General features: G+C 43.4%; 1 protein-coding gene across 2 annotated transcripts in view; it reads left to right on the forward strand.

The window, feature by feature from the left end:
- NUP85 (nucleoporin 85) overlaps window positions 1-24,942 on the forward strand; it is a 42,614-nt gene that overhangs the window by 1,190 nt on the left and 16,482 nt on the right. The window contains exons 1-7 of one of the 2 annotated variants that reach the window (XM_027567565.2): window positions 6,972-7,183; window positions 12,675-12,768; window positions 15,983-16,145; window positions 17,808-17,878; window positions 19,465-19,508; window positions 21,196-21,265; window positions 22,471-22,592. In XM_027567565.2, coding sequence (XP_027423366.1) covers window positions 7,151-7,183; window positions 12,675-12,768; window positions 15,983-16,145; window positions 17,808-17,878; window positions 19,465-19,508; window positions 21,196-21,265; window positions 22,471-22,592 — 597 coding nt within the window. In that variant the 5' untranslated portion in view covers window positions 6,972-7,150. Of the gene's footprint in view, window positions 1-6,971; window positions 7,184-12,674; window positions 12,769-15,982; window positions 16,146-17,807; window positions 17,879-19,464; window positions 19,509-21,195; window positions 21,266-22,470; window positions 22,593-24,942 lie in introns of those variants that run through there. The other variant, XM_027567566.1, reaches the window with a different exon arrangement.

Genomic DNA, 24,942 nt, shown 5'->3' on the forward strand with positions numbered 1-24,942 from the left:
CTCAAGCAGGGCCAGTGATTTGAGGCTGTTTGTCTCATAAAATGAACAGATATCAGGGCGCCTGGGTGGCTCAGTTGTTAGGCGTCTGCCTTCGGCTCCGGTCATGGTCCTGGGGTCCTGGGATTGAGCCCCGCATCGGGCTCCTTGCTCGGCCGGGGGCCTTCTTCTCCTTCTTCCACTCCCCCTGCTCGTGTTCCCTCTTTAGCTGTGTCTCTCTGTCAAATAAATAAAATCTTAAAAAAAAATGAACTGATATTGAGCAAATCTCATATTTCACAGTTGTGCCAAATATAGATAATATCTATACACTTCAAGCTCCTGTTTGTGAGTGATTACTCTCACCCTGAGCTGGAGAACAGAACTGGGAGAACGGTTCTCAAAAAGTGGTCCCCTGGGCAACTACATCACCTGTACTTGTGAATCTGGTAGAAGTGCAAATACCTGGGCGGCACCCTAGACCCACTGAATAAGAAACTCTGGTGATAGGGTCCATGAGTCAGTGGTTTAACAAGCACTCTAGATAATTCTGAAGCTCACTGAAATTTGAGAGCCACAGGGCTAGAACAGCTTTTACTCCTCCAATAGAGAACTTGTCACATTTATAATTTTATTTCTCAACTTGAAGTCTTACATGGGGCCATAGAGCAAGTTTTCACAAATAAGGCCTTATTTGTGTATGTGTACATATGTATGTATCAATATGTGTATTTGTATGTGTTTAAAACATCAGGAAATTATTTTTATTTTTTTATTTTTTTTAATTTTATTTTTTAATTTTTATTTTTTTTAAAGATTTTATTTATTTATTTGAGAGAGAGGGAATGAGAGAGAGAGAGCACACGAGAGGGGGGAGGGTCAGAGAGAGAAGCAGACTCCACGCCGAGCAGGGAGCCCGATGCGGGACTCGATCCCGGGACTCCAGGATCATGACCTGAGCCGAAGGCAGTCGCCCAACCAACTGAGCCACCCAGGCGCCCTATTTTTATTTTTTTAAAAAGATTTTTTTATTTATTTGACAGAGACAGAGAGAGAGAGCAAGCACACAAGCAGGGAGAGCAGCAGAGGGAAAGAGAGAAGCAGGCTCTCCATTGAGCAGGGAGCCTGACACAGGGCTCGATCCCAAGACCCTGGGATCATGACCTGAGCTGAAGGCAGATACTTAACCCACTGAGCCACCCACGAATACCAGGAATTATTTTTATTATTTATTTATTTATTTATTTATGTTTAAAGATTTTATTTATTTATTCATGAGAGACAGAGACAGAGAGAGAGAGAGAGAGAGAAGCAGAGGGAGAAGCAGGCTCCCAAGAAGCAGGGAGCCCGATGCGGGACTCGCTCCCAGGACCCTGGGATCATGACCTGAGCCGAAGGCAGATGCTTAACCATCTGAGCCACCCAAGCGCCCTACCAGGAATTATTATTTTTTTTTAAAGATTTTATTTATTTTTTGAGAGAGAGAGAATGAGAGAGCACGAGAGGGAAGAGGGTCAGAGGGAGAAGCAGACTCCCTGCCCAGCAGGGATCCCGATGTGGGACTCGATCCCGGGACTCCAGGATCATGACCTGAGCCGAAGGCAGTCGCTCAACCAACTGAGCCACCCAGGCGCCCCCAGGAATTATTTTTAAAAGAATAAAAATTTTGGGGGCACCTGGCTGGCTCAGTTGGTAGAGCATGCAACTCATGATCTTGGGGTTGTGAGTTCAAGCTTCACATTGGGTGTGGAGATTACTTAAATAAATAAATAAAATAAAGAATAAAAGATTTTAATTCATTCCCATTCCCATAATACAACACTTATCTCTCAATTTTATTTTATTTATTTTTAAAGCTTTTATTTATTTGAGAGAGGGAGAGAGCCTGCACACCTGTGAGTTGGAGGAAGGAGCAGAGGGGAGGGAAAAGGAGAATCTGAAGCTCACTCTGTGCTCAGTGCGGAGCCCTATTTGGGGCCTGATCTCAGAACCCTGAGATCAGGACCTGAGCTGAAATCAAGAGTCTGGCACTTAACCAACTCGCCACCCAGGTGTTCCTTATCTCTCAAATTTTAATTTGGTCTTTATGCACATGTAAATATCTTTATATAATTTTAGAAATATTATTTGTAATTTAATTGTAGAAAAATTTTTGGTTTACTTTTGAATTTATTTTTATTTATTTTTTTAAGTTTATTTATTTATTTGACAGAGAGAGACAGTGAGAGAGGGAACACAAGCAGGGGGAGTGGGAGAGGGAGAATTAAGCCTCTGGCTGAGCAGGGAGCCCCCTGCGGGGCTAGATGCAGGGCTGGATGTGGGGCTCCAGGAGGGGCTCCAGGAGGGGCTCCAGGAGGGGCTCAATGAGGGGCTTGATCCCAGGACCCTGGGATCATTACCTGAGCCGAAGGCAGACACTTAACGACTGAGCCACCCAGGCACCCCAATTTTTGATTTTAAAATTATCTGGTAAACATGCTAAAAGATGACTTTTTCTTCTTTCTAAAGTTTTTATTTTAATTCCAGTTAGTGTTATATTAGTTTCATGTGTACTATATAGTAATTCAAAAGTTCCATATAGGGCGCCTGGGTGGCTCAGTTGTTAAGTGTCTGCCTTAGGCTCAGGTCATGATCCCAGGGTCCTGAGATGGAGTTCCACATCAGGCTCCCTGTTTAGTGGGAAGCCTGCCTCTCCCTCTCCCACTCCCCCTGCTTGTGTTCCCTCTCTCGCTGTCTCTCTCTCTGTCAAATAAATAAATTAAATTAAAAAAATAAAATAAAAAAGTGTAACCCTTTCCATTAAAAAAAAAAAACAATTATGGGGACAAAAAAAGGTGAACATTTTAAAACATCTTGAGAGTCTTTTCCATGTTCTTCATAGTTCTTCGAAATAGCCGGGCAATCTCATTGCTGTTATATTTACTTAGTTATTCCTCTGTTCCTCTAAGGTTGAACATTGATACCAGCAATTCTTAACAGAGGTGATTTTGTCCCCTAAGGAATATGGGGAATATTTAGAGACATTTTCAGTTGTTAAAATTGTTGAGGGGTATTATTGGCATCTAGTGGGTAGAAGCCAGCGATTCTGCTAAACATCCTGCAACGTACAGGACAGCTCTCACAACATAGAATTTTCTGGTCCAAAATGTCAATAGTGTGGAGATTGATAAATTTTTGTTGTTGTGTTATATATAGCACATACCAAAATATACCATTTTTGTTTTGAAGTTATTTGAAATAAATTTTCTTTTTTTTAAGATTTTAATAAATTTATTTATTTGAGAGAGGGCAGAGTGAGAGTGAGAGCACAGGCAGGGGGAGTTGCAGAAGCAGACTCCCTGCTGAGCATGGAGTGGGGCTGAATCCCAGGACCCTGGGATCATGACCTGAGCCAAAGGCAGACACTTAAATGACTGAGCCACTCAGGCGCCCCTGAAGTAAATTTTCAAGAGAGGACTTACAGGGTCAAAGTACATAAATATTTGTATGCTTCTCTCTCTCTCTCTCTCTTTTTTTTTTTAGGGAGAAAGAGTGTGTGCTCAAGTGGGGGGAAGGGCAGAGGGAGAATGTTAAGCAGGCTCCATGCTCCAGGAGATCATGACCTGAGCTGAAATCAAGAGCTGGGTGCTCAACCAACTGAGCCACCCAGGCACCCCTCTATGTTTCTTGATAATAGATTTCTTTCTTTCTTTCCTTTTCAAGATTCTATTTATTTATTTAACAGAGAGAGAGAGTACAAGTAGGCAGAGTGGCAGGGAGAGGGAGAAGCAGCCGCCTGCTGAGCAGAGATCCCGATGCGGGCCTCAATCCCAGGACTCTGGGATCATGACCTGAGCCAAAGGCAGACGCTTAACGACTGAGCCACCCAGGCGCCCCTCTTGATTATAGATTTCTACTTTGTTTCCAAAATAGTTACGTTGCTTGATATATGTATTTATTTCTCTGCAGGCTAGGGAGATTTGAATTTACTAGGATGCATTAAATGCATCCCCTTAGCACTTTATATGGGCCACATCTAGAGATGTGCTAGAGCACAATTCTTCTGGCTTGATCTGAGAATGATTCTTAGTTTGACTTTGGAGTGACTGAAAGTGATTTCTGGTTTGACTTTTGGGCAATAATTATGTTTCGTTTTAGGAGATTTTTATTTGATTCCAGAAGTATTTTATTCTGTCTTCCTTGGGTTCTGATATACCTCAGGTTGAAATTTCTCTTGCATGATTGAATACTCTTCAGTATAGATACAGGAATTCAGGAGTTAAACCAACCAATATAAGGAGAGGAGGAGCCTATGGAAGACAAGACAAAAAGATTTGTATAATGATTGTTTTTCCAAAAGTATTCATTTATGATTATACGTAAGAAAAAGAGGATTTATAAACTATGTAATTGAAACCTCATTCTTGGAAGTATATCGAGGGACTAGAAGGAAGAAAAAGGTCCATAGATAGAATAATAACTCTATTAGCTTTAGTTTCCTTTAAAAAAAAAGTAAACGTATTTGAACGATTATGTAAAGTTGCTGGTGTGTAGTGCTCTTAGACCAAAGTATGTTTCTTTTTTTTTAAGATTTTATTTATTCATTAGAGAGAGAGAGCACTCAAGAGCAGGGGGAGGGGCAGAGGGAGAGATAGAGAGAAGCAGACTCCCTGACATGGGGCTGGATCCCAGGACCCTGAGATCATGATCTGAGCTGAAAGCAGACACCCAACTAACTGAGCCACCCAGGCGCCCTCAAAATATGTTTCTAATACTTTTTCCTAGTATTCCCAGAATACTTATTCCCAGACCTAGTATTACCTAGTCCAAGGTCAGACAATTTCAATGCTTCTTCAAATGAGGGTCTTTTTTTTTTTTAATCTTTAAGTAATCACTACACCCAACATGGGGCTTGAACTCACAGCCCCAAGATCAAGAGCCACATGCTTTACTGACTAAGCCAGCCAGGCGCCCTTCAAATGAGTTTTAAAATATCAAGAAACTGGGGCGCCTGGGTGGCTCAGTCGTTGGGTGTCTGCCTTCGGCTTGGGTCATGATCCCAGGGTCCTGGAATTGAGCCCTGCATTGGGCTTCCTGCTCTTCGGGAAGCCTGCTTCTCCCTCTCCCACTCCCCCTGCTTGTGCTCCTGCTCTCGCTATCTCTGTCTCTATCAAATAAATAAATAAAATCTTTAAAAAAAGTATGTTCTTTAAAAAAAAAAATCAAGAAACTGTAGTACTAAAATTTTCCAAGGTCTTTGTCATTCAAATAGTTTTTTCTCAGGTCTCCCTTTGAGAAAGGTGGTTTTTCTTTTTGGTCTTTAATCCTGTTTTTTTTTTTTAAGATTTTATTTATTTGAGACAGAGAGAGACACAGAGAGAGAGAGCATCAGCAGTGTGGGGGGGAAGGACAGAGGAAGAGGGACAAGCAGACTCCCAGCTGAGCAGGGAGCCTGACTTAGGGCTCGATCTCAGGACCCTGGGATCATGACCCAAGCCGAAGGCAGACACTTAACTGAGCCACCCAGGCGCCCCTTTATTATTATTTTTAATTAATTTTATTTTTTGAGAGAGAGTGGGGGGGGCGAGACAGAGGGAGAGGGAGAGAATCTTAAGTAGGCTCCATGCTAAGTGCAGAGCCCCACTTGGGGCTTGATCTCAAGACCTAGATCATGACCTGAGCCAAAATCAAGAGTCCGGCACTTAACCCACTGCCACCCAGGCGCCCCAAGATTTTAAGTAATCTCTATACCCAATGTGATCAAGAGTCACATGCTCAAAAAAACAAAAAACAAAAAACAAAGGGTTGCATGCTTTACTGACTTAGCCAGCCAGGCACCCCGAATGTTCATTTTACTTTCAGAAAAGATTAGGCATGGACATGAATGCTTCCTCATACTTCATAGTCACACCACTCGTGTTAGAAACATTCAGATCAGTGAAACTGTGAAACATTTGGAAAATGCATTAAGACACAGATGGTAGAACAGTGTGGAATTTTGTGCAAAACTGCATTAAAGTTCATCCTATGGATAGCTGTCTTCAGAGACAAAGATTTGGATGAAATTGTGATAGCCACAAGAATTTTTCTTCCTTTGCTTAACAGATTCTGTACCTCAAAAGAACGAACTATTGGGGTGACAGGATTTTCCTAACCACTCCAAGTCATCTTTTTCTACCAATTCAAATAGGCCGTTCAGAAGAACCTCAGGGAAGGGAGAGTTTTGAGATTATGTCTTGTTTTCAGATTAAATTTCTTTTCTAAATAAAAGCAGCTGTTACACTTCCAGGCAGTATTTCCTAAGACTTATCTTTAAATTTCGAATTATCTTCAATTCGTTCGAAAAGTTGCTTATTCGTTAATTTAGAAACAGTCGTTATTTTCTTCCCTGTATGCGTATGTATTTGCAAGTATGGCATTTACAAAATAAATTACTCCTTTAAGTTATTGGAACACTTCTCAGTTTTACATAACAAGGTCTGGGATTCCCTGATTTAAGTCCCCTTTTCTGCTTTGCTTTGGTGAGATAACAAACTAGTATTTGTATTTAATTAAGCAAGCCCAGCTGTCTCGATTTCACAGTTGTTTCCGCCGCTTTAGTCTGCGTGCCTTTTGAGCGTTTTGGGGTGGGCGGAGCAGCGACCGCCTTCATAAACAAGCCCGGTAGACCGACGGGGATTGGGCAAAGCCTGGATACCGTTCAGAGAAGCAGCTGCGACGACGTTAACTTGCAGACCACACAGGAGCGAGAACTGCCAGAGTCCAGAGATACCATGAGCTCGCTCAACCCGGGGCCAGGGCCTGCACTCGCCTCAGAGCAGCCGCCCCATCCCGCGCACGCGCAACCGCACCGCCGCGGCTCCCGCCGTCTCCGGGGGCCTTTTCCCTGGCCGGCGCGGAGCTGTCCGCGGCGGCGCCTGACCTGGTTGAAGGGTTATTGTGAGGACAGGCTGCTCTGGCTCTGTTTTCCCTGTCGTGTTGTCGCCGGCCAGGAAGGAGGGACATGTGTAGAGTGTCGCAGAGGGAGGATCGTGGCCGAGAGGAGAGGACCCTGTAGCGATGGGCGTTTGGGCCTGCAGGCAGTGCAGGAGGCGCTCCGGAGGGGGTCCTCTCTCTCGCAGCCGGCTGTGAGCGGGAGGCCTGAGCCGGGAGTATCGGCGGCAGTGCAAGTTCCAGGGCGCTGAGGCGAGGCGGTATGGAGGAACTCGACGGCGAGCCGACCGTCACGGTGAGGGCACCCGCAACAGTCTTGCCTTCACGGTCCGATGATTGTGTCTGCTTAGTCACTGTAGGCTTGTCTCCCTCCCTAGCTCAGTTGCCACGGTTCGGAGGTCTCATTAGCTAGGTGCTCGTGTTTGGGTCGCAGTAGTGGGTCGCTAGCTTTCTACTCTTTTTTGTATATTCAGAAATGCCTGGCTCGGAGGCCTCACTCCTCACTCCATCCCTCACCCTCTCTTGTCTTCCCGACTTTCCCATCCCACTTCCCTCGCTTTTCCTGTTGGGCTAGTGCTCTAGTGAGCGGGCTCCGACCAAGCAGAGGTCGAAGGAGCTTTTGTCTTCCGCAGATCTAAGCTTCATATCGCAACACCGTGAGCTTGGGTTCTGCTGCTTGTGCCGTGCTGGCCCAAGATTTACTAAAAGTACTTATTCTCGGAGACTTCTTGTTCTTATCGCTCTGTTTGCTTTCAGTTCTGTCTGGACTTTCGAGTGTCAAATATGAATGATCCATAATGTTCGTAAAGAGATTCGTGGCTTTTAGATATGAGATACCTACCGATCCTCCTGCCTGGAACACTTTCTTTTTCTCTCGGGTTTATCTCCTCGTTTTTCAAATGCAAGAACCAGCACCCTCTTTCTCAGGAAAGCCTTCCCTTACCTCCCTGACTAGGGCAAATATTTCTGTCCATTATTGGCTTGTTCTGCACCTCTTAGCTCTTGGTAAGTTGTAAGCTTCACTAAACTGCAGGTTGCCTGATCGTATATTTATTGCTTTTGAGAAAGTTGAGATGCCTGCAGTTTTCAGCTAAAGCCATCAGATGGAAAAGCAGTGTTTGGCAAAACCAGAGATTAAAGATGAGGGTCAGGGACGCCTGGGTGGCTCAGTCGGTTAGGTGTCTGCCTTCGGCTCAGGTCATGATCCTAGTGCCCTGGGATCGAGTCCTGCATCAGGCTCCTTGCTCAGCAGGGAGCCTGCTTGTACCCTTGCTCACTCTCTCTCTCGCCCACGCTCTGTCTCTCTAACAAGTAAATAAAATCTTTTAAAAAAAAATAAACATGAGGGTCATTTCAAAGCTAACTGGACAAAATGAGACATGAGATCGTAAATAGCAGTTAATGTGGGTTGTTACTCTATAAAACTTACTGCTGTAGAGTGTTAATTTTTTAAGACCTATATAAATTACTTTAAATATTATGTTTCAAGGACTGTGTCAGTGTCAGTGACAAGAAAAATTAGAATATCAGAATCACTGGAGCTTTTTCAAACTACACATCATCTTGCCTTTCCTTCCTCCATTTATGTCAGAATCTTTCGATGGGGGCATCTTTCCAGTAACCTGCACAACCCTGGGGAGTCACTACTTTGATATTGAGCCATGATAATTAGCCTTGCTTTTACAAATTGAGTGAAGATGATCTAAGCATATTTTTAACACCAGTAGTGGTGATGGACTTTTGATAGCTCAGCTCCACGTTGGTGTTGGGGAGACCAGGTAGGAAACTGATTGACTTTGTTGACACAGCCTTACAGAGAGGTGTTTTCTTGATAGAACTGCAGCCTAGTGTCTAAACCTCAACTATGCAAGTTCAAACTCAGTCATGTCTGTATTTGAGAGGTAATGTGTTCTTTGAGCTTACTCTAAGCACACCCTCAGGAGATTGATATCATCGAGTCGCCTTTTATGGCAGCTGTGTCTGCTCTTACACAATTTTTTCCTATCATTAAGGCACACAAAAGCCAGTTAGTAATCAGATTTAAGGATGTTTACATATAGATTCAAAGTAGAGGGTAGAATAATCTTTTTTCATTAAAAAAATAATTTTTTTTTAAAGATTTTATTTATTTATTTGAGAGAGAGAGAATGAGAGAAAGCACGAGAGGGAAGAGGGTCAGAGGGAGAAGCAGACTCCCTGTTGAGCAGGAAGCCCGATGTGGGACTCGATCCCGGGACTCCAGGATCATGACCTGAGCCGAAGGCAGTCGCTTAACCAACTGAGCCACCCAGGCGCCCCTAAAAAAATAATTTTTTAAAAAGATTTTATTTATTTGACAGAGAGACACAGCGAGAGAGGGAACACAAGCAGGGGGAGTGGGAGAGGGAGAAGCAGGCCTCCCGCCGAGCAGGGAGCCCGATGCGGGGCTCGATCCCAGGACCCTGGGATCATGACCCAAGCCAAAGGCAGACGCTTAACGACTGAGCCACCCAGGTGCCTCTAAAAAAATTTTTTTTATAAAAGATTTTATTTATTTGACAGAGAGAGCACAAGCAGGGGAAGCAGCTGGCAGAGGGAGAGGGAGAAGCAGGCTCCCCACTGAGCAGGGAGCCTGACAAATGGCTCAACCCTAGAACCATGGGATCATGACCTGAGCAAAGGCAGCCACTTAACTGACTGAGCCACCCAGGTACCCCTAAGTTATAGTTTTTGTTGCCTGTTTTGTTTTGTTTCTTCTAAGATAAATACCTAGAAGTAGATTTGCTGGGTTATAGGACAGATTCATATTTAAAATAAACTGTCGGACGCCTGGGTGGCTCAGATGGTTAAGCGTCTGCCTTCGGCTCAGGTCATGATCCCAGGGTTCTGGGATTGAGTCCCGCATCAGGCTCCCTGGTCCTTGGGAGCCTGCTTCTCCCTCTGCTTCTCTCTCTCTCTCTCCCCCTCTGGCTCTCATGAATGAATAAATAAAATATTAAAAAAAATAAAATAAACTGTCATTTGTCCAGATTCCATTTATGCACCGGCCAAGTGTGAGAGTTCCATTTGTTCCATATCTTCATCAGCTCTTTGTATGGTCAGTCTTTTTAAGTTTTAGCCGTTGCCATTCTGGTGGGTATATAGTGATAGCTCATTATCACTTTGATTTGTATTTCCCTAATGATGAAAGATACTGAGCATCTTTTTATGTGCTTATATGTTATATGTATATATTTTCTTTGGTGATATGGCTGTTAAAATCTTTTGTCCATTTTGTTATTGGGTTATTTATTATGAATGAATTGCAAGAGTTCTTTATATATTCTAGATATCAAATACGTGTTTTGCAGATATTTTCCCAATCTGTGGCTTGCCTTTTCATTTTCTTAATAATATCTTTTGAAGGGGCACCTGGGTGGCTCAGTCGTTAGGCGTCTGCCTTCGGCTTGGGTCATGGTCTCAGGGTCCTGGGATCTAGCCCCGCATCGGGCTCCCTGCTCCGTGGGGGGGCCTGCTTCTCCCTCTCCCTCTCGCCCTGCTTGTGTTCCCTCTCTCGCTGTGTCTCTCTCTGTTAAATGAATAAATAAAATCTTTAAAAAAATTAAAAAATTAAAAAAAATCTTTTGAAGAACAGAAGTTTAATTTTGATAAAGTCCCAATTTATAAATTGTTCTGTAGTTTGCGCTTTTTGTGTCCTATCTTTGCTTACTTTAAGATCAAAAAGATTTTCTGCTATGCTTTTCAAATTTTACAGATTTTTCTCTACATTTGTGTCTAAGTTTTATATTGTCTATGGTGTGAAGTTTATTTTCTGCTATGGATACCCATTTGCTTCAGTACCACTGTGTATAACACTTCCCCCTTGCGTGGCCTATTCATCCATTAAGAGTCTGCTAAAACATCCTCTTTTGTGTTTATCTCTGCCTTAACATTTCTCCATTTTTCTTTTTTTTTTTTAAGATTTTATTTATTTATTTGACAGAGAGAGATAGCGAGAGCAGGAACACAAGCAGGGAGAGAGGGAGAGGGAGAAGCAGGCCTCCCGCTGAGCAGGGAGCCCGATGTGGGCCTCGATCCCTCATGACCTGAGCTGAAGGCAGATGCCCAACGACTGAGCCACCCAGGCGCCCCTCCACTTTTCTTACTGCCTTTTTTTATTGGACTTCCTCAGTAGACTGCTAGCTTTTGGAGGGCAGAAACTGTATTATACATTGTTGTATTTCTAGAGCACAGTACAGAAAAAGGCTTACTAGACATTGCTTAGTAGTTAAATGACTGCATTAGCCCTTCCTAAGAACTGACTGCACTTGTCTTGAGACCAGATTATTGCCAGCCAAATTTATTCTCTGCCAAAAATATTTATGGAGTGCCAACTTTGTGCCAGGGTCTCTTCTAGGCAGTGAATGAGAATCCCGGAATCCCCTACCCTTGTGAGGTAATAACCATGTAGGAGAGTCATTTCAGGCACTGAGAAGTGCTGTTGCAGTTATATGAGAGTTGATGGTGGCTTGGGTTAGACTGGTAGACATGTAAGTAGTTGGATTCAGGCTTATTTAAGAGCAGAACAGGGTTGGGTGCCTGGGTGGCTCAGTTGGTTAGGCGACTGCCTTCGGCTCAGGTCATGATCCTGGAATCCTGGGATCGAATCCCACATTGGGCTCCCAGCTCAGTGGGGAGCCTGCTTCTCCCTCTGACCCTATCCCCTCTCATGCTGTTTCCCTCTCTCTCTCTCTCTCTCTCTCTCTCTCAAATAAATAAATCTTAAAAAAAAAAAAAAAGAGTAAACAGGATTTACTGATTGGACAGAGGTGGTAAGGGAAAGAGAATAATCAAAAGATTACTCCTAACAGTTGGGGAAGGCTTTCTCCCAGTGGGGGAATGGAATGAGACTTGGAGATGAGCATCAAGAGTTCTTTTTTGGTTCTGATGTTATGGATATAGCTCTAGAGATTAGGTAACCTATAAAGGTGTGGATTAGGTATTTGGATATATGAGGCTGAGGCTCAAAGGGGTTGATCTGAGTTGGAGAGAAAAATTGAGAGTCCTCATCAAAGAGATGGCTCAGAAGCCATGGTATTGGAGGGCTCCTTTTAGTAAGTAACAGTTCATTTTATTTTTTATTTATTTTTTTAAAGATTTTATTTATTTGACAGACACAGCGAGAGAGGGAACACAAGCAGGGGGAGTGGGAGAGGGAGAAGCAGACTTCCCGCCAAGCAGGGAACCCGATGCGGGGCTCGATCCCAGGACCCTGGGATCATGACCTGAGCCAAAGGCAGACGCTTAATGACTGAGCCACCCAGGCACCCCAACAGTTCATTTTTTTAAAGATATATTTATTTATTCGTGAGAGAGAGGCAGAGGCAGAGAAAGAACTGATGCAATGGAACTCGATTTCAGGACCCTGGGATCACAGCCTGAGCTGAAGGCAGACGCTTAACCAACTAAGCCAACCAGGCACCCCAGACAGTTTGATTTCTTTTCTGTTTTTTTAAAATTCCATTTTTCTGAACTATAGATCATTAAATTACAACATAGCAGTTGATTAGGGATAGCTTTCCTTTTTATCAACACTTGCAAAGTGGCAGGCTGAGTTGAGGTGCCCAGGAAAGCTCACTTGCTTATTCAGGGTTTAACAGACTGGGCTGACCTCAACCACACGGTGAGCTGTATACATAGATTAGCACTTAATTTTCATGGCCACTTATTTCTAGCGTTCTACTTGGAAATCATTTGAAAGCAAAGCCTTTAGTAAAAATAACAGTGTCTGTGCCCCCCTCCCCTTTTCTTAAATTTTTTTTAACTAGTTGATTCCGGGAGTGAATTCAAAGAAGAAGCAAATGTGTTTTGACTGGGGTCCAGGAGAGATGCTGGTGTGTGAAACCTCCTTCAACAAAAAAGGTAGGTTTTTATTTTTTTTTTCTTCCAGGTTATCCACCTTGTCACATTTGGTTGTTCTCCTTTATTCTCTCAGATTTAACTAACTGAGGCAAGAAACAGTTGAACTTACTTTATACCATTTTCATTTTTGAACCTTTAGCTGTTTAATATTTTCATTAATTTATGGGATCTGGAAGATGTTGAGTACAGGAAAAAGATTAATAATCTTTGTGGTGTTCCTTTGTATTTAAAAATTTCAGGTTTTTTCCCCCTTCTTGTCCAGAATGACTAAATTCCCTTCACAGCAGTCCCCTTACTGTGAAACTGCAGCTCTCATAGCCCTTACTTTTGTGGTATTGTGAACTTGATGAATTCTGTTAGCTGTTGCTATAAAGCACAAAAGATCTGGAGAGTGAAATGGCTCTTCCTTTTTCTTTAAGCTCCTTTAGGTTTTGGACATGGATCTTTCTGTTACAGACTCCTCTAGTAGCAAGATAAAACTAAATTTTGACATTTGATTTTGCTTTCTCCATTTCAAGAGAAGTCTCAGGAAATGTTGAAGATATTTTCTTGCAAACCTTTGATAGGTTCTTTATTCAAATGTGGAGGTTTTTTTCTTTTATAAAGAGGGGATTGCTCTAATGGAAGTCTCATAATTTTGGCAAATCATGTGGTGTGCAGTTCATGCAGTTTTGAAGTGATGTAGTTAAAAAAATTTTTTCAATGTAGTTTTTCTTAATTTTACCATTAACAGTTGTACCTGATGTTGCCAAAAGTTTATGGGATATTTTAGTATTAAAGATCTCAAGCTTGGGGTGCCTGGGTGACTCAGTCAGTTAAGCATCTGCCTTCAGCTCAGGTCCTGATCCCAGGGTCCTGGGATTGAGTCCCGCATCAGGCTTCCTGCTCCAAGGGGGGAGGCTGCTTCTCCTGCCACTGCCTCTTTCTCTCTCTGTCTCTCATGAATAAATAAATAAAATCTTAAAAAAAAAAAAAAGATCTCAAGCTTGGCAGAGCTCTAGAAGCTGCCAAAGGGACAATTGCTTAGAAGAGAACTTTCTTTGAATATGTCTGGCCTCTTTTCATACTTAATGGGAAAGCTTATCAGCATTTTTAGTTTGTCCTTGATTGTTGGAAACATGAGATTTTCTGTTTATGTCTATTGAAATCTCATTAGAGACAAGCCATTGAACATCATCAGAGCTTGTTCAAGAAGCTGTTATATAAGAAATTTCCACAAGTTGCTGGTTTATAATTTATCATTATAGAGCCTTTTTATCACTGTTGCAAAATAGTTTAGGCAACTCTTGATTCTTTGTTTTAGGGGTAATGGCAGTACAAAGTAATATATTTATTTGAATTTGAGGTTATATAAAATTTTGGCTATAGGTTTCTTTTTTCTTTTAGATTATTTATTTATTAGAGAGCGAGAGTGTGTGTGCACTAGCAGGGGGCAGGGGCCAAGGGCCAAGGGAGAGGGAGAAGCAGACTCCCTACTGAGCAGGGAGCCCAACATAGGGCTCTATCCCAAGACTCTGGGATCATGACCTGAGCTGAAGGCAGACGCTTAACTGACTGAACCACCCATGAGGCTCTTGGCTGTAGGTTTATCTTATTTATTGAGTTATACATAGGCTAATATTAAGTGACTTTAATGTTTTTCGGCATATTTCAGTTGATGGAATCAAAAGGTTGTTCCAAAATAAGATCAAGTCCCATGTTGGGCCTAGAGCTTACTTTTATTTTTTTAAAAGATTTTGTTTTTAAGTAATAGCTACACCCAATGTGGGGCTCAAACTCAGATCCCTGTGGTAAAGAGTCGCACTCTACCCATTGAGCCAGCCAGGCACCCCAGACCTAGAGCTTACTTTAAAAAAATAAGAGAAAAAGTAAATTAATTTTAAAAAATAAATGATAATTCATACTTTTTTTTTTGGATAGAGAGCAGGCATGCGAGTGGGGAGTTGGGGGCAGAGGGAGAGGGAGAGAGAAAATCTTAAGCAGGCTCCATGCCCAGTGTAGAGGCTGACGGGGGGCTTGATCTCATGATTCTGAGATCATGACCTGAGCCAAAATCAAGAGTTGGACGCTTGGGCGCCTGGGTGGCTCAGTTGTTAAGCATCTGCCTTCAGCTCAGGTCATGATCCCAGGGTCCTGGGATCTAGTCCCACATCGGGCTCCCTGCTCCATGGGAAGCCTGCTTCTCCCTCTCCCACTCCCCCTGCTTGTGTTCCCTCTCTTGTTGTCTCTTTCTCTCTGTCAAAAAATAAATCTTGAAAAACAAAACAAAGAGTTGGACGCTTAACTGACTGAGCCACCCAGGTACCCCAATTCATACTTTTTATTTATTTTTTTTAAAGACTTTATTTATTTATTTGAGAGAGAGTGAGAGCAAGAGAGGAGCACAAGCGGGGTGAAGGGCAGAGGGAGAAGCAGACTCCCCGCCGAGCAGGGAGCCGATGCAGGGCTCCATCCTGGGACTCTGGGATCATAACCTGAGCTGAAGGCAGATGCCCAACCAACTGAGCCGCCGAGGTGCCCCTAATTCATACTTTTTAAAATGAAATCAGTAGCAAAGAAGCTGAGGCTCTTGTAATTAGATAACTCAATTAAAAATGTAAACTGAGGGGTGCCTGGGTTGCTCAGTCAGTTAAGCATCTGCCTTTGGCTCAGGTCATGATCCCAGGGTCCTGGGGTCAAGCCCCACATGGGCCTCCCTGTTCAGCAGGGAACCTGCTTCTCTCTCTCTCTATCAAGGAAATAAAATCTTTTTTTTTTTTTAAGATTTTATTTATTTGACAGAGAGAGAGATAGCGAGAGCAGGAACACAAGCAGGGGGAGTGGGAGAGGGAGAAGCAGGCTTCCCGCAGAGCAGGAAGCCCGATGCGGGACTCGATCCCAGGACCCTGGGATCATGACCTGAGCCGAAGGCAGATGCTTAACACTGAGCCACCCAGGCGCCCAAGGAAATAAAATCTTAAAAAAAATTTAGGGCACCTGCGTGGCTCAGTGTTAAGCATCTGCCTTCGGCTGGGGTCATGATCCCAGGGTCCTGGGATCAAGTCCCAAATTGGGCTTCCTGCTCAGCAGGGAGTTTGCTTCTCCCTCTATCCTTCCCCCTGCTTGTGATCTTTCTCTCTCTCTCTCGAATAAATAAATAAAATCTTAAAAAAAAGTTTAAAGTGAGTTCTTGTATGAGGGTAATGGTGATTGATGTTAAATTTTTCTGTTTTAGAAAAATCAGAGACTGAGCCAGGCTGCCCCTTTATCTATATCATCCGAAAGGATATAGATGTTTACTCTCAGATCTTGAGAAAACTCTTCAATGAATCCCATGGAATCTTTGTGGGCCTCCAGAGAATTGAAGAAGAGTTGACTGGAAAATCCAGAAAAGCTCAGTAAGTAGGCTGCTGATAGGTGCTGAAGTCCACAAGTAAATTGTGACAACCAAATGAAATGCATTGTTGTTCTTTTTTTTCTTAAGATTTTATTTAGTTATTTATTTAGTTATTTGGGGGGGCGAGCACAGGGGTTGGGGGAGGGGTAGAGGGAGAGGGAGAAGTGGACTCCTTACTGAGCAGGGAGCCCGATGTGATGCGGCGCCGGACTCCATTTCAGTACTCTAGGATCCTGACCTGAGCTGAAGGCAGCCGCTTAGCCAACTATGCCACCCAGGCGCCCCAGAACTGTTTTTTTTTTTTTTTTTTTTTAATATTTTATTTATTTATTTGACAGAGAGACAGCGAGAGAAGGAACACAAGCGGGGGAGTGGGAGAGGGAGAAGCAGGCTTCCCGCCGAACAGGGAGCCCGATGTGGGGCTTGATCCCAGGACCCTGGGATCATGACCTGAGCCGAAGGCAGTCGCTTAACCAACTGAGCCACCCAGGCACCCCCAAAACTGTTTTTCTTGCTAAAGATTGCGTCTTTGTAACTAAACAAATTGCTTTCTTGTGGATATTTGTTTAGTTTTGTCATTTCTTTTTTTAAAGACTTTCTTTTGAACTAATTTTGGACTTACAGAAAAGGTACAAAAATGGGGCACCTGGGTGGCTCAGTCATTAAGCATTTGCCTTCGGCTCAGGTCATGATCCCAGGGTCCTGGGATCGAGCCCCGCATTGGGCTCCCTGCTCGGCGGGAAGCCTGCTTCTCCCTCTCCCACTCCCCCTGCTTGTGTTCCCTCTCTCGCTGTGTCTCTCTCTGTCAAATAAATAAATAAAATCTTTAAAAAAAAGAAAAGGTACAAAAATAATAGATTCCTGCACATTCCTCACCCAGCTTTGTTACATTAATATCTACATAACCATATTATTGTTACTTAAACCAGGAAACTTACATCAGTGCATTATGTTTCAAGACTTCATTTGAATTTCACCAGTTTTTCCAGTAAGGTCCTTTTTTCTCCTCTGCAACTCAGGTTGCATTTAGTTTTTTTTCCTTAGTCTCTTTAATGACCTTGACACTTCTGAAAAATATTGACCAATTATTTTGGTGGCTATCCGTCCGTTTCGGTTTCTCCAGTGTTTTCTCATGATTGGAGAAAGGTTATGCATTTTTTTTTAAGGTTATTCATTTTTAGTAAGAATACCACAGGACTGGTATGGTGTGTCCTCAGTACGTCATATCATGGGGTTCACGATGTTGATGTTTTATACTGGTTTTGTTGACCTCGATCACTTGGTTAATGTGGTTTCTACTGGGTTTCTTCACTATAAAGTTACTGTCTTTCCCTTTGTAACTAGTAAGTATTTGGAGCAGAAACTTTGAGATTATGCAAATCCTATTTCTCCTTAAATTTTCAACCACTAGTTAGTGTGTCCATCAGTGGATCTCATCTGCAACAATTAATATCAGTATGGATTCATGGATATTTATTTTACCCCCGGGTTATCTCATATGTTACTTATTTTGATGCTCAAGTTGTTCCACCTTTGGCTGTTAGGAACTCCTTTAGGTTGATTCCTGTCTTTGAGCAAGCTCCTATCTTCTATTGAGAACCTGCTTGCTTTTTGTCACCACAAGATGCACCAGGCTTATCTTGTATGTCATTTCATTTTGTAGATTGGTCCGAGTGAGTAAGAACTACCGATCAGTCATCAGGGCATGTATGGAGGAAATGCACCAGGTTGCAAGTAAGGATTTTATGTGTGTACATGTGATAGTAATTTAAATGTTTATCTGGCTGTAGATACTGCAAGGTAGAATCTATTTGACTTTCCAGTTTAAAACTCTTACTTCCTGTCTTACATAATTCTTAATTTTTTGGCAATTTTTTTTTTAAAGATTTTATTTCTTTGAGAGAGAGAGAATGAGAGATAGAGAGCATGAGAGGGAAGAGGGTCAGAGGGAGAAGCAGACTCTCTGCTGAGCAGGGAGCCCGATGTGGGACTCGATCCCAGGACTCAGGATCATGACCTGAGCCGAAGGCAGTCGCTTAACCAACTGAGCCACCCAGGCGCCCCGGCAGTTTTTTTTTTTTTTTTTAAGATTTTATTTATTTGACAGAGAGAGAGACAGCCAGAGAGGGAATACAAGCAGGGGGAGCGGGAGAGGGAGAAGTAGGCTTCCTGGATGCCAGGCTTGATCCCAGGACTCTGGGATCATGACCTGAGCCGAAGGCAGACACTTAACGACTGAGCCACCCAGGCGCCCCTTTTGGCAGTTTTCTTGGTATATTTTTCTTTCTTTTTTTTTTAAATTTTTTAAAAGATTTATTTATTTGACAAAGAGAGACATAGCGAGAGAGGGAACACAAGAGGGGTGAGTGGGAGAGGGAGAAGCAAGCCTCTGGCGGAGCAGGGAGTACCATGTGGGACTTGATCCCAGAACCCTGGGATCATGACCTGAGCTGAAGGCAGACGCTTAACGACTGAGCCACCCAGGCACCCCTTGAGTACGTTTTTCAAGTTAGAGCATATTGAGTCTACAGGTGTGAGACTGAGGGCCAAATTAACAATCTTTGAAAATCACATTCTTGGTTCTTTAACCTTGGTGATCTTTCTTTCTTTCTTTCCTTCCTTCCTTCCTTCCTTTTTCTTTCTTAGATTTATTTATTTAGAGAGAGCATGTGTGAGTATTGAGGGAGAGGCAGAGGGTGAGAGAGTCTTAGACTCTGTGCTGATCACAGAGCCTGACTTGGAGCCTGATTTAAAGACCCTGAGATTATGACTGGAGCTGAAACCAAGAATTGTTCACTTAACCGACTGTGCCACCCAAGCACCCCTAACCTTGGTGATTTAAAGTCACCATAAGCATGAGAGCCCTGTGACTGCTGGATGCTGAGTAGAGTCTTTTATAACCTGATGGTTTCTGTTTGCAGTTTGCAGTTGAAAGTGTCACTTGTAACTTGAGGGTGTTGGGTTTGCAAATCATTGATCTGCAACAAAAAGATACTAAGCATTTTTTAAAAATCTATAGTGAAGGGGTGCCTGGGTGGCTCAGTCAGTTAAGCATCCGAGTCTTGGTTTCGGCTCAGGTCATGATCTCAGGGTTGTGAGATTAAGCCTTACATCGGGCTGAGTGTGAGCCTGCTTAAGACTCTTTCTTCCTCTGCTCCCAACCCCCCCCTCAATGTGCGCTCTTAAAAAATAAAAATCTGTAGTGAAAATGGGTGGTCATTAGCAGAAACAAAGGCATAAGCCAAAGAACCTGGTATATGAAGGTATAACTGTGAGACTAAAAGTTTCATTCCTCACTTAAAATGTTTGTGTGTTGTTAGTTGCTGCTAAAGATCCAGTCAGTGGTCGCCAGTTCAGCAGCCAGGTAAGGGGGCCACCTTTTTTGTCCAGCTGGTACCATTATGTCCTTCTGCGTCCTTAGCACACACCTAGGGTGACTTTACAATCATTATTTTTGTTGTTGTTTGTTTTGTTTTGTTTTATTTATTTTTATTTTTTTAAAGATTTTATTTATTTATTTGACAGAGACACAGCGAGAGAGAGAACACAAGCAGGGGGAGAGGGAGAAGCAGGCTCCCTGCTAAGCAGGGAGCCCGATATGGGGCTCGATCCCAGGACCCTGGGATCATGACCCGAGCCGGAGGCAGATGCTTAACGACTGAGCCACCCAGGCGCCCTTGTTTTGTTTTTTAAAGATTTGAGAGAGCGAGAGAGAGTCTGAGCAGGGGGAGGGCCAGGGGGAGGGGGGCAGAGAGAGAATCTCCAGCAGACTCCCAGCTGAACGGTGAGCCCGACGAGCTAGATGCAGGGCTTGATCCCACGACTCTAATATCATGACCTGATCTGAAATCAAGAGTCAGACACAACCTACCTGAGCCACCTAGGTGCTCCACAATCATTGTTTTTGCAGAAGTCTTTTCTTTCCAGCTAGACAGACAACTCTTTGGGGGTGGTAAGGATCATCTTGAACTTCCTGGTGTCCCCTTCAAGGCCATAGCACCATGGGAAGACAGGGGTGTGCTTGATAAGTATTTGTATGAGTGTCTAGTTTCTTTTTTTTTTTCTATTTTATTTATTTATTTGAGAGAGAGATTGAGAGCATAAGCAGGGGGAGGGGCAAAGGAGAAATGGACTCCCCGCTGAGTAGGAAGTCTGATATGGGGCTCCATCCTAGGACCCTGGGATCATGACTGAGCCGAAGGCAGATGCTTAACTGAGCCACACGGGTGCCCTGAGTTTCCAGTTCTTATGGGAAATGTCAATCCTAACCACATTGTGTCACCTGAGATAGCTGAGCTTTTGGAATCACTAATTATTTTTATAAACTGTACTCAGCTCATGAACCCAGTATTTTTACTGAGTTGTTTACTTTAGTTGGAGCTGGAAGATGAGTGAAAGAATTTATTCGGTAGAATGTTGACAGTGTTCAAACTTAGGAGTGAATAGGGACTAGTGCACTGTCTCTGGGGCGCTCTAGCGCAGTCAGCAAAGCATTTGTTTTCCCTTATGAATAAGACAGTCTGTGTTTGTGTGTGAAAGGATGATGGGGAAGAGGAGACTGCATATTCCTAAGGGCAGGGTCCAGACCTGATTTATTTTTGTGTCTTATATTGGGTTTGACTTTTAATAGACTTTCTTAAACTTTAGTCCCTTGAGTATCAACTTCACAATTTTTTCTGTATCTGTAGAATTTTTAATATTATTTACTGAATATTTTTCTAAGAATCATCTCCCATTTACTTAGAGCCTCTTTCTAAATCAAAATATTCATGAAGACCTTGGGCGTGATGAGCTAATTATATTCCTCTATAATGCACATTAAACTAAAACAAGAACCATTAAAATAAAAAAAAATGTTAGTCTGCCTACCACCCCCTAAAATTCACTCACTGGCTTCCCTGTGGGAAACCCTGCCATAGGACTATTCAGTAATTGCTGAATTAATAATGAATGACCGTCATATGATTCAAGCCCTGCTTCTTCATTCCTTTGCTCTAAGAGAAATGTCAGGAATGTTTTTAGTTAAAACTTTGTCTCCATTTCTTCCTTAGGTCTCCATTTTGTCAGCAATGGAGCTCATTTGGAACCTTTGTGAGATTCTTTTTATTGAAGTAGCCCCAGGTGAGCATGGAATCACCCCTTCACAACATCAAAGATGTCCCCCTGCCCTTTCCTCTGTCTTTCCTGCGTGTTGTGGTGAGCGAGCGTTTTATTGCCAAGGATGCTCTTTTCCTCACTTTTCATCAATGTAACCAGCAGAAAGCTGTACATAACACCCAAGGAAGTTTGCCATTTTGTCAGATACTACAAAAAGTCAGAAAGAATGCCTTCTAAAAACCTAAGATGTTGGTCAGGTGACCCCTGAAAAACACCAGGAAAGCATACTGGACTAATGTGTGACAGGGGTGGTCAAGATTCATATGGTGGACTGGTCAAGCTTAAGAGTTTCTGGAAAGTCAGGGGAGAGGCATGGAATGGGTTCTCCCTCCCAGCCTCAGAAAGAACCAACTCTGTCCACTCCTTGATCTCAGACTTCTGGCCTTCAGAAATGTGCAATAATAAATGTTGGTTGTTTAGAATTAAAAATAAAAATTAAAAGAACGGAAAAATGTTTTAGGGATGTGAGGAGGGATTAGATGGTGGGAGGCAAAGTCACTGGGAGAATTCTGTCTACAGTGATTGGGGAGGGGGCTGCCCTACTTGTGAACTGTCCACTCTGAATTAGTCCCTGTTCTTGAACTGAATTGTGGTCAGTATGGTATCCTGGCATGAGCGGGCTCTCTCTGGAGGTGCTGCAGGCTTTTTTGCATTCTCTTGATGGTTTATGTTTGCTGTTATCCGTATGAGTGTTAATAATCTCTGTGCAGTCAGAGGTTTTTACTCATACTCCCGCTAAAGCCCTGAGCAATGTGAAATTAAAATTAGTTGTTTCTATGTTTACCTCCTCCAGTGTATTTTGAGGGCTGTTGCTATGTTTTCTCATACCTAACGCCTAGTCAGTAGCAATCCCGAAGTGGCCATTCCTTACATAGCCATAGAGTACTGCATAGTCATGAAGAATTGGGGGTGGAGGGGGAGGGGAGATTCAGCCCTTTCTAAAATTCATGAAAGGTGGAGCTGCCTGGCTCAGAGGAACTATTCGTAAAGGTCCATTTGCTAGTCCAGGTATTTATCCAGGACCATATGGGTGCCCACCTAAGTGGGATAAACTACTTCCTACATAGTCATCTTGTTTGCCCTACATTTTCTGTCTATACATTGGGAAAGTGGAATTTGCTGTGGATAAAACTGAGGTTTTTGTGTGTAACAAGAGTCTTTCCTCCCAGCTGGCCCTCTCCTTCTTCACCTCCTTGACTGGGTCCGACTGCATGTGTGTGAAGTGGACAGTTTGTTGGCAGATGTCCTGGGCAGTGAGAATCCAAGCAAACATGAGAGCTTCTGGAAGTTGGTAAGCATCTCCTGCAGGCCGGGCCTTCCTGCCTTCTACCTCATGGTCTGTTTTTCCCAGTGCTTGCAGGCGGGCCTGAGGATTGCCTGCTGAGCCTGCTCATTCTCAGACTGGCTCCTTGGTTCTGATTATGGAGATGCTCTTAGATCTTTTCTTCCCCGCTCCACAGGAGAGTTTAGAACTAAGTTGTTTTGTAAGAAAAGTAATGCTTTGTAGACTTTCCAGTGAGCAGGGACGTTTAATTTCTTTGTGAATCTAAGGAAGAGAAGACGTGATAAAACTGTTTGATAGAAGCTGGAGGGGGTAGGAGATTAAATGAGCAGGAGGGGTTTTGAGGTGATAGAAATGTTCTAAAACTGGATTGTAGTGATGGTGCACAACTCTGTAAACTTACTACTTAAATAGATGAATGTTTATAGTGTATAAATTATAGCTCAATATAGCTATTAAAAAGACTGATGATCCTGAAGTCATTTTGGATTATCCGTTTGGGAAGTCAGCATGTGTATTGGGGTTGTGTGTGTGGGTGGGTAGATATGTATGTATTCTGTGCCTACTGACCTGTGACCCAATTGGTAGGGACTGGGGAGAAGAGTGCTAGTTGACCTGAATAATGGAAAGTTGATTAAACTTATAAAATCTGGAATTCCAGTAAAGAATTGTTGCCTTTGATGCTATTTCTGGGCCTTTTGTTGCTGGGAGATCTGTGCAAGTGAGGGGAGAGCCTTTGTTCAGGAAGTATTGGGCCCAGATTTTGATTCTCTGATTCATTCACTGAGTATTTATCGAGCGCTCCTGTTTGCAAGGCAGTGAGGAAACAACCGTGACCAAAGTGGGCAAAGAAGTTTACTTCCTGGGTGGGGAGACAGGAAATAAATACAGCAACAAGTAAAATATGTAGCATGCCTAACAGGGAAGCACTGTGGTATGGAGAGCAGTAAAGCCAAGCTGGGGAATTGGCAATTCTAGAGCTGGGGAATCAAGGAAGGCCTCCCTCATGAGGCGATGTGGGGGGTGGGGTACTGGGCCAAAGGAGGGGAAAGAGTGTTGCAGACAGTGAGACCTGCAAACGCCCTCACCTGGAGGCTCAGTGGGATCAGGAGCAGTGTGAGCAAGGGCAGGAGTTGGAGACGTAAGGGCAGAGAGTCACAGGGTCAGATTGGAGGGGTCCCTGGACTGTCCTAAGGACTTGGAGAGAGGCGGTAGAGCAGAGTGGTGAGAACATGGTCTGCGGTGCCACATTGCCAGAGTTAGCATCCCAGCTCTGCCTCTTTCTAGCTGTGAGGTCTTAAATGTGTTAACAGCCTTTAGTTTCTTCTTCTGTACAGTGCAGGTAATAATAAGATTATGTTTGCAATTATGTTATGTTTAGGGCGCTTGGGTGGCTTAGTCATTTAAGCCTGATTTCAGCTCAGGTCATGATCTCGGGGTCCTGGAATCAAGTCTCACGTCAGGTCCCCCCACTCCTGCTCCTCCTTCTCCTTCTGCCCCTCGCCCCACTCGTGCTCTCTCTCAAATAAATGAAGTCTTGAAAAAAAATTATGATTAAAGGACATATATGTGTGTAAGCTAGTTGATGGACACAACCCCTGAATCAAATGGGGTGAGGGGGCATTGGAGAGCTGAGCATTCACGCTGTGGTCGGATGTAGGTTTTCAAGGCTCTCTGGCTGCCCTACCAAGGATGGAGCAAGGGTGGAAGCAGAGACCAGTCTAGAGGCTATGGTACTAAACCAGGCAAAGATATTGGTGACTTGGACAAGGATGGGTGCCGAACAGAGGAGGTGGTGAAAAGTGATTAGATTCTGGATGCAGTTTAAGGATACTCTTGATGGGATTGGCTAATAGATTAGATGTGCATTTGTAAGAAATAGCAGAATGTGGGAAGATCAGGTTGGTGAGTTGGAGGCAGCCGGGTGTTTACTTTTAGACATGCTACTTTTTTTTTTTTTTTTTTTTAAGATTTTATTTATTTGAGAGAGAGAATGAGATAGAGAGCATGAGAGGGGAGAGGGTCAGAGGGAGAAGCAGACTCCCCACCGAGCAGGGAGCCCGATGCGGGACCCGATCCCGGGACTCCAGGATCATGACCTGAGCTGAAGGTAGTCGCTTAACCAACTGAGCCACCCAGGCACCCTAGACATGCTACGTTTAAGATGCCCATGAGGTCCAAGTCGTGACACTGTCTTGGCAGTAAGGTGTACAAGTCTGGAATCCAGAGAAGGAAGTGCAGGCTAGAGAGAAATTGGGGATTTGTCAGCATATATATCTTTGGCTTTTTTGAGCATGACTTAGTATGGGAAGATGTTACTTTGTATGTTTTACGTATTTGTTAGTGTGTATATACTATT

This window comes from Zalophus californianus, chromosome 16 (assembly GCF_009762305.2).
Source record: "Zalophus californianus isolate mZalCal1 chromosome 16, mZalCal1.pri.v2, whole genome shotgun sequence".
Lineage (NCBI taxonomy): Eukaryota > Metazoa > Chordata > Mammalia > Carnivora > Otariidae > Zalophus > Zalophus californianus.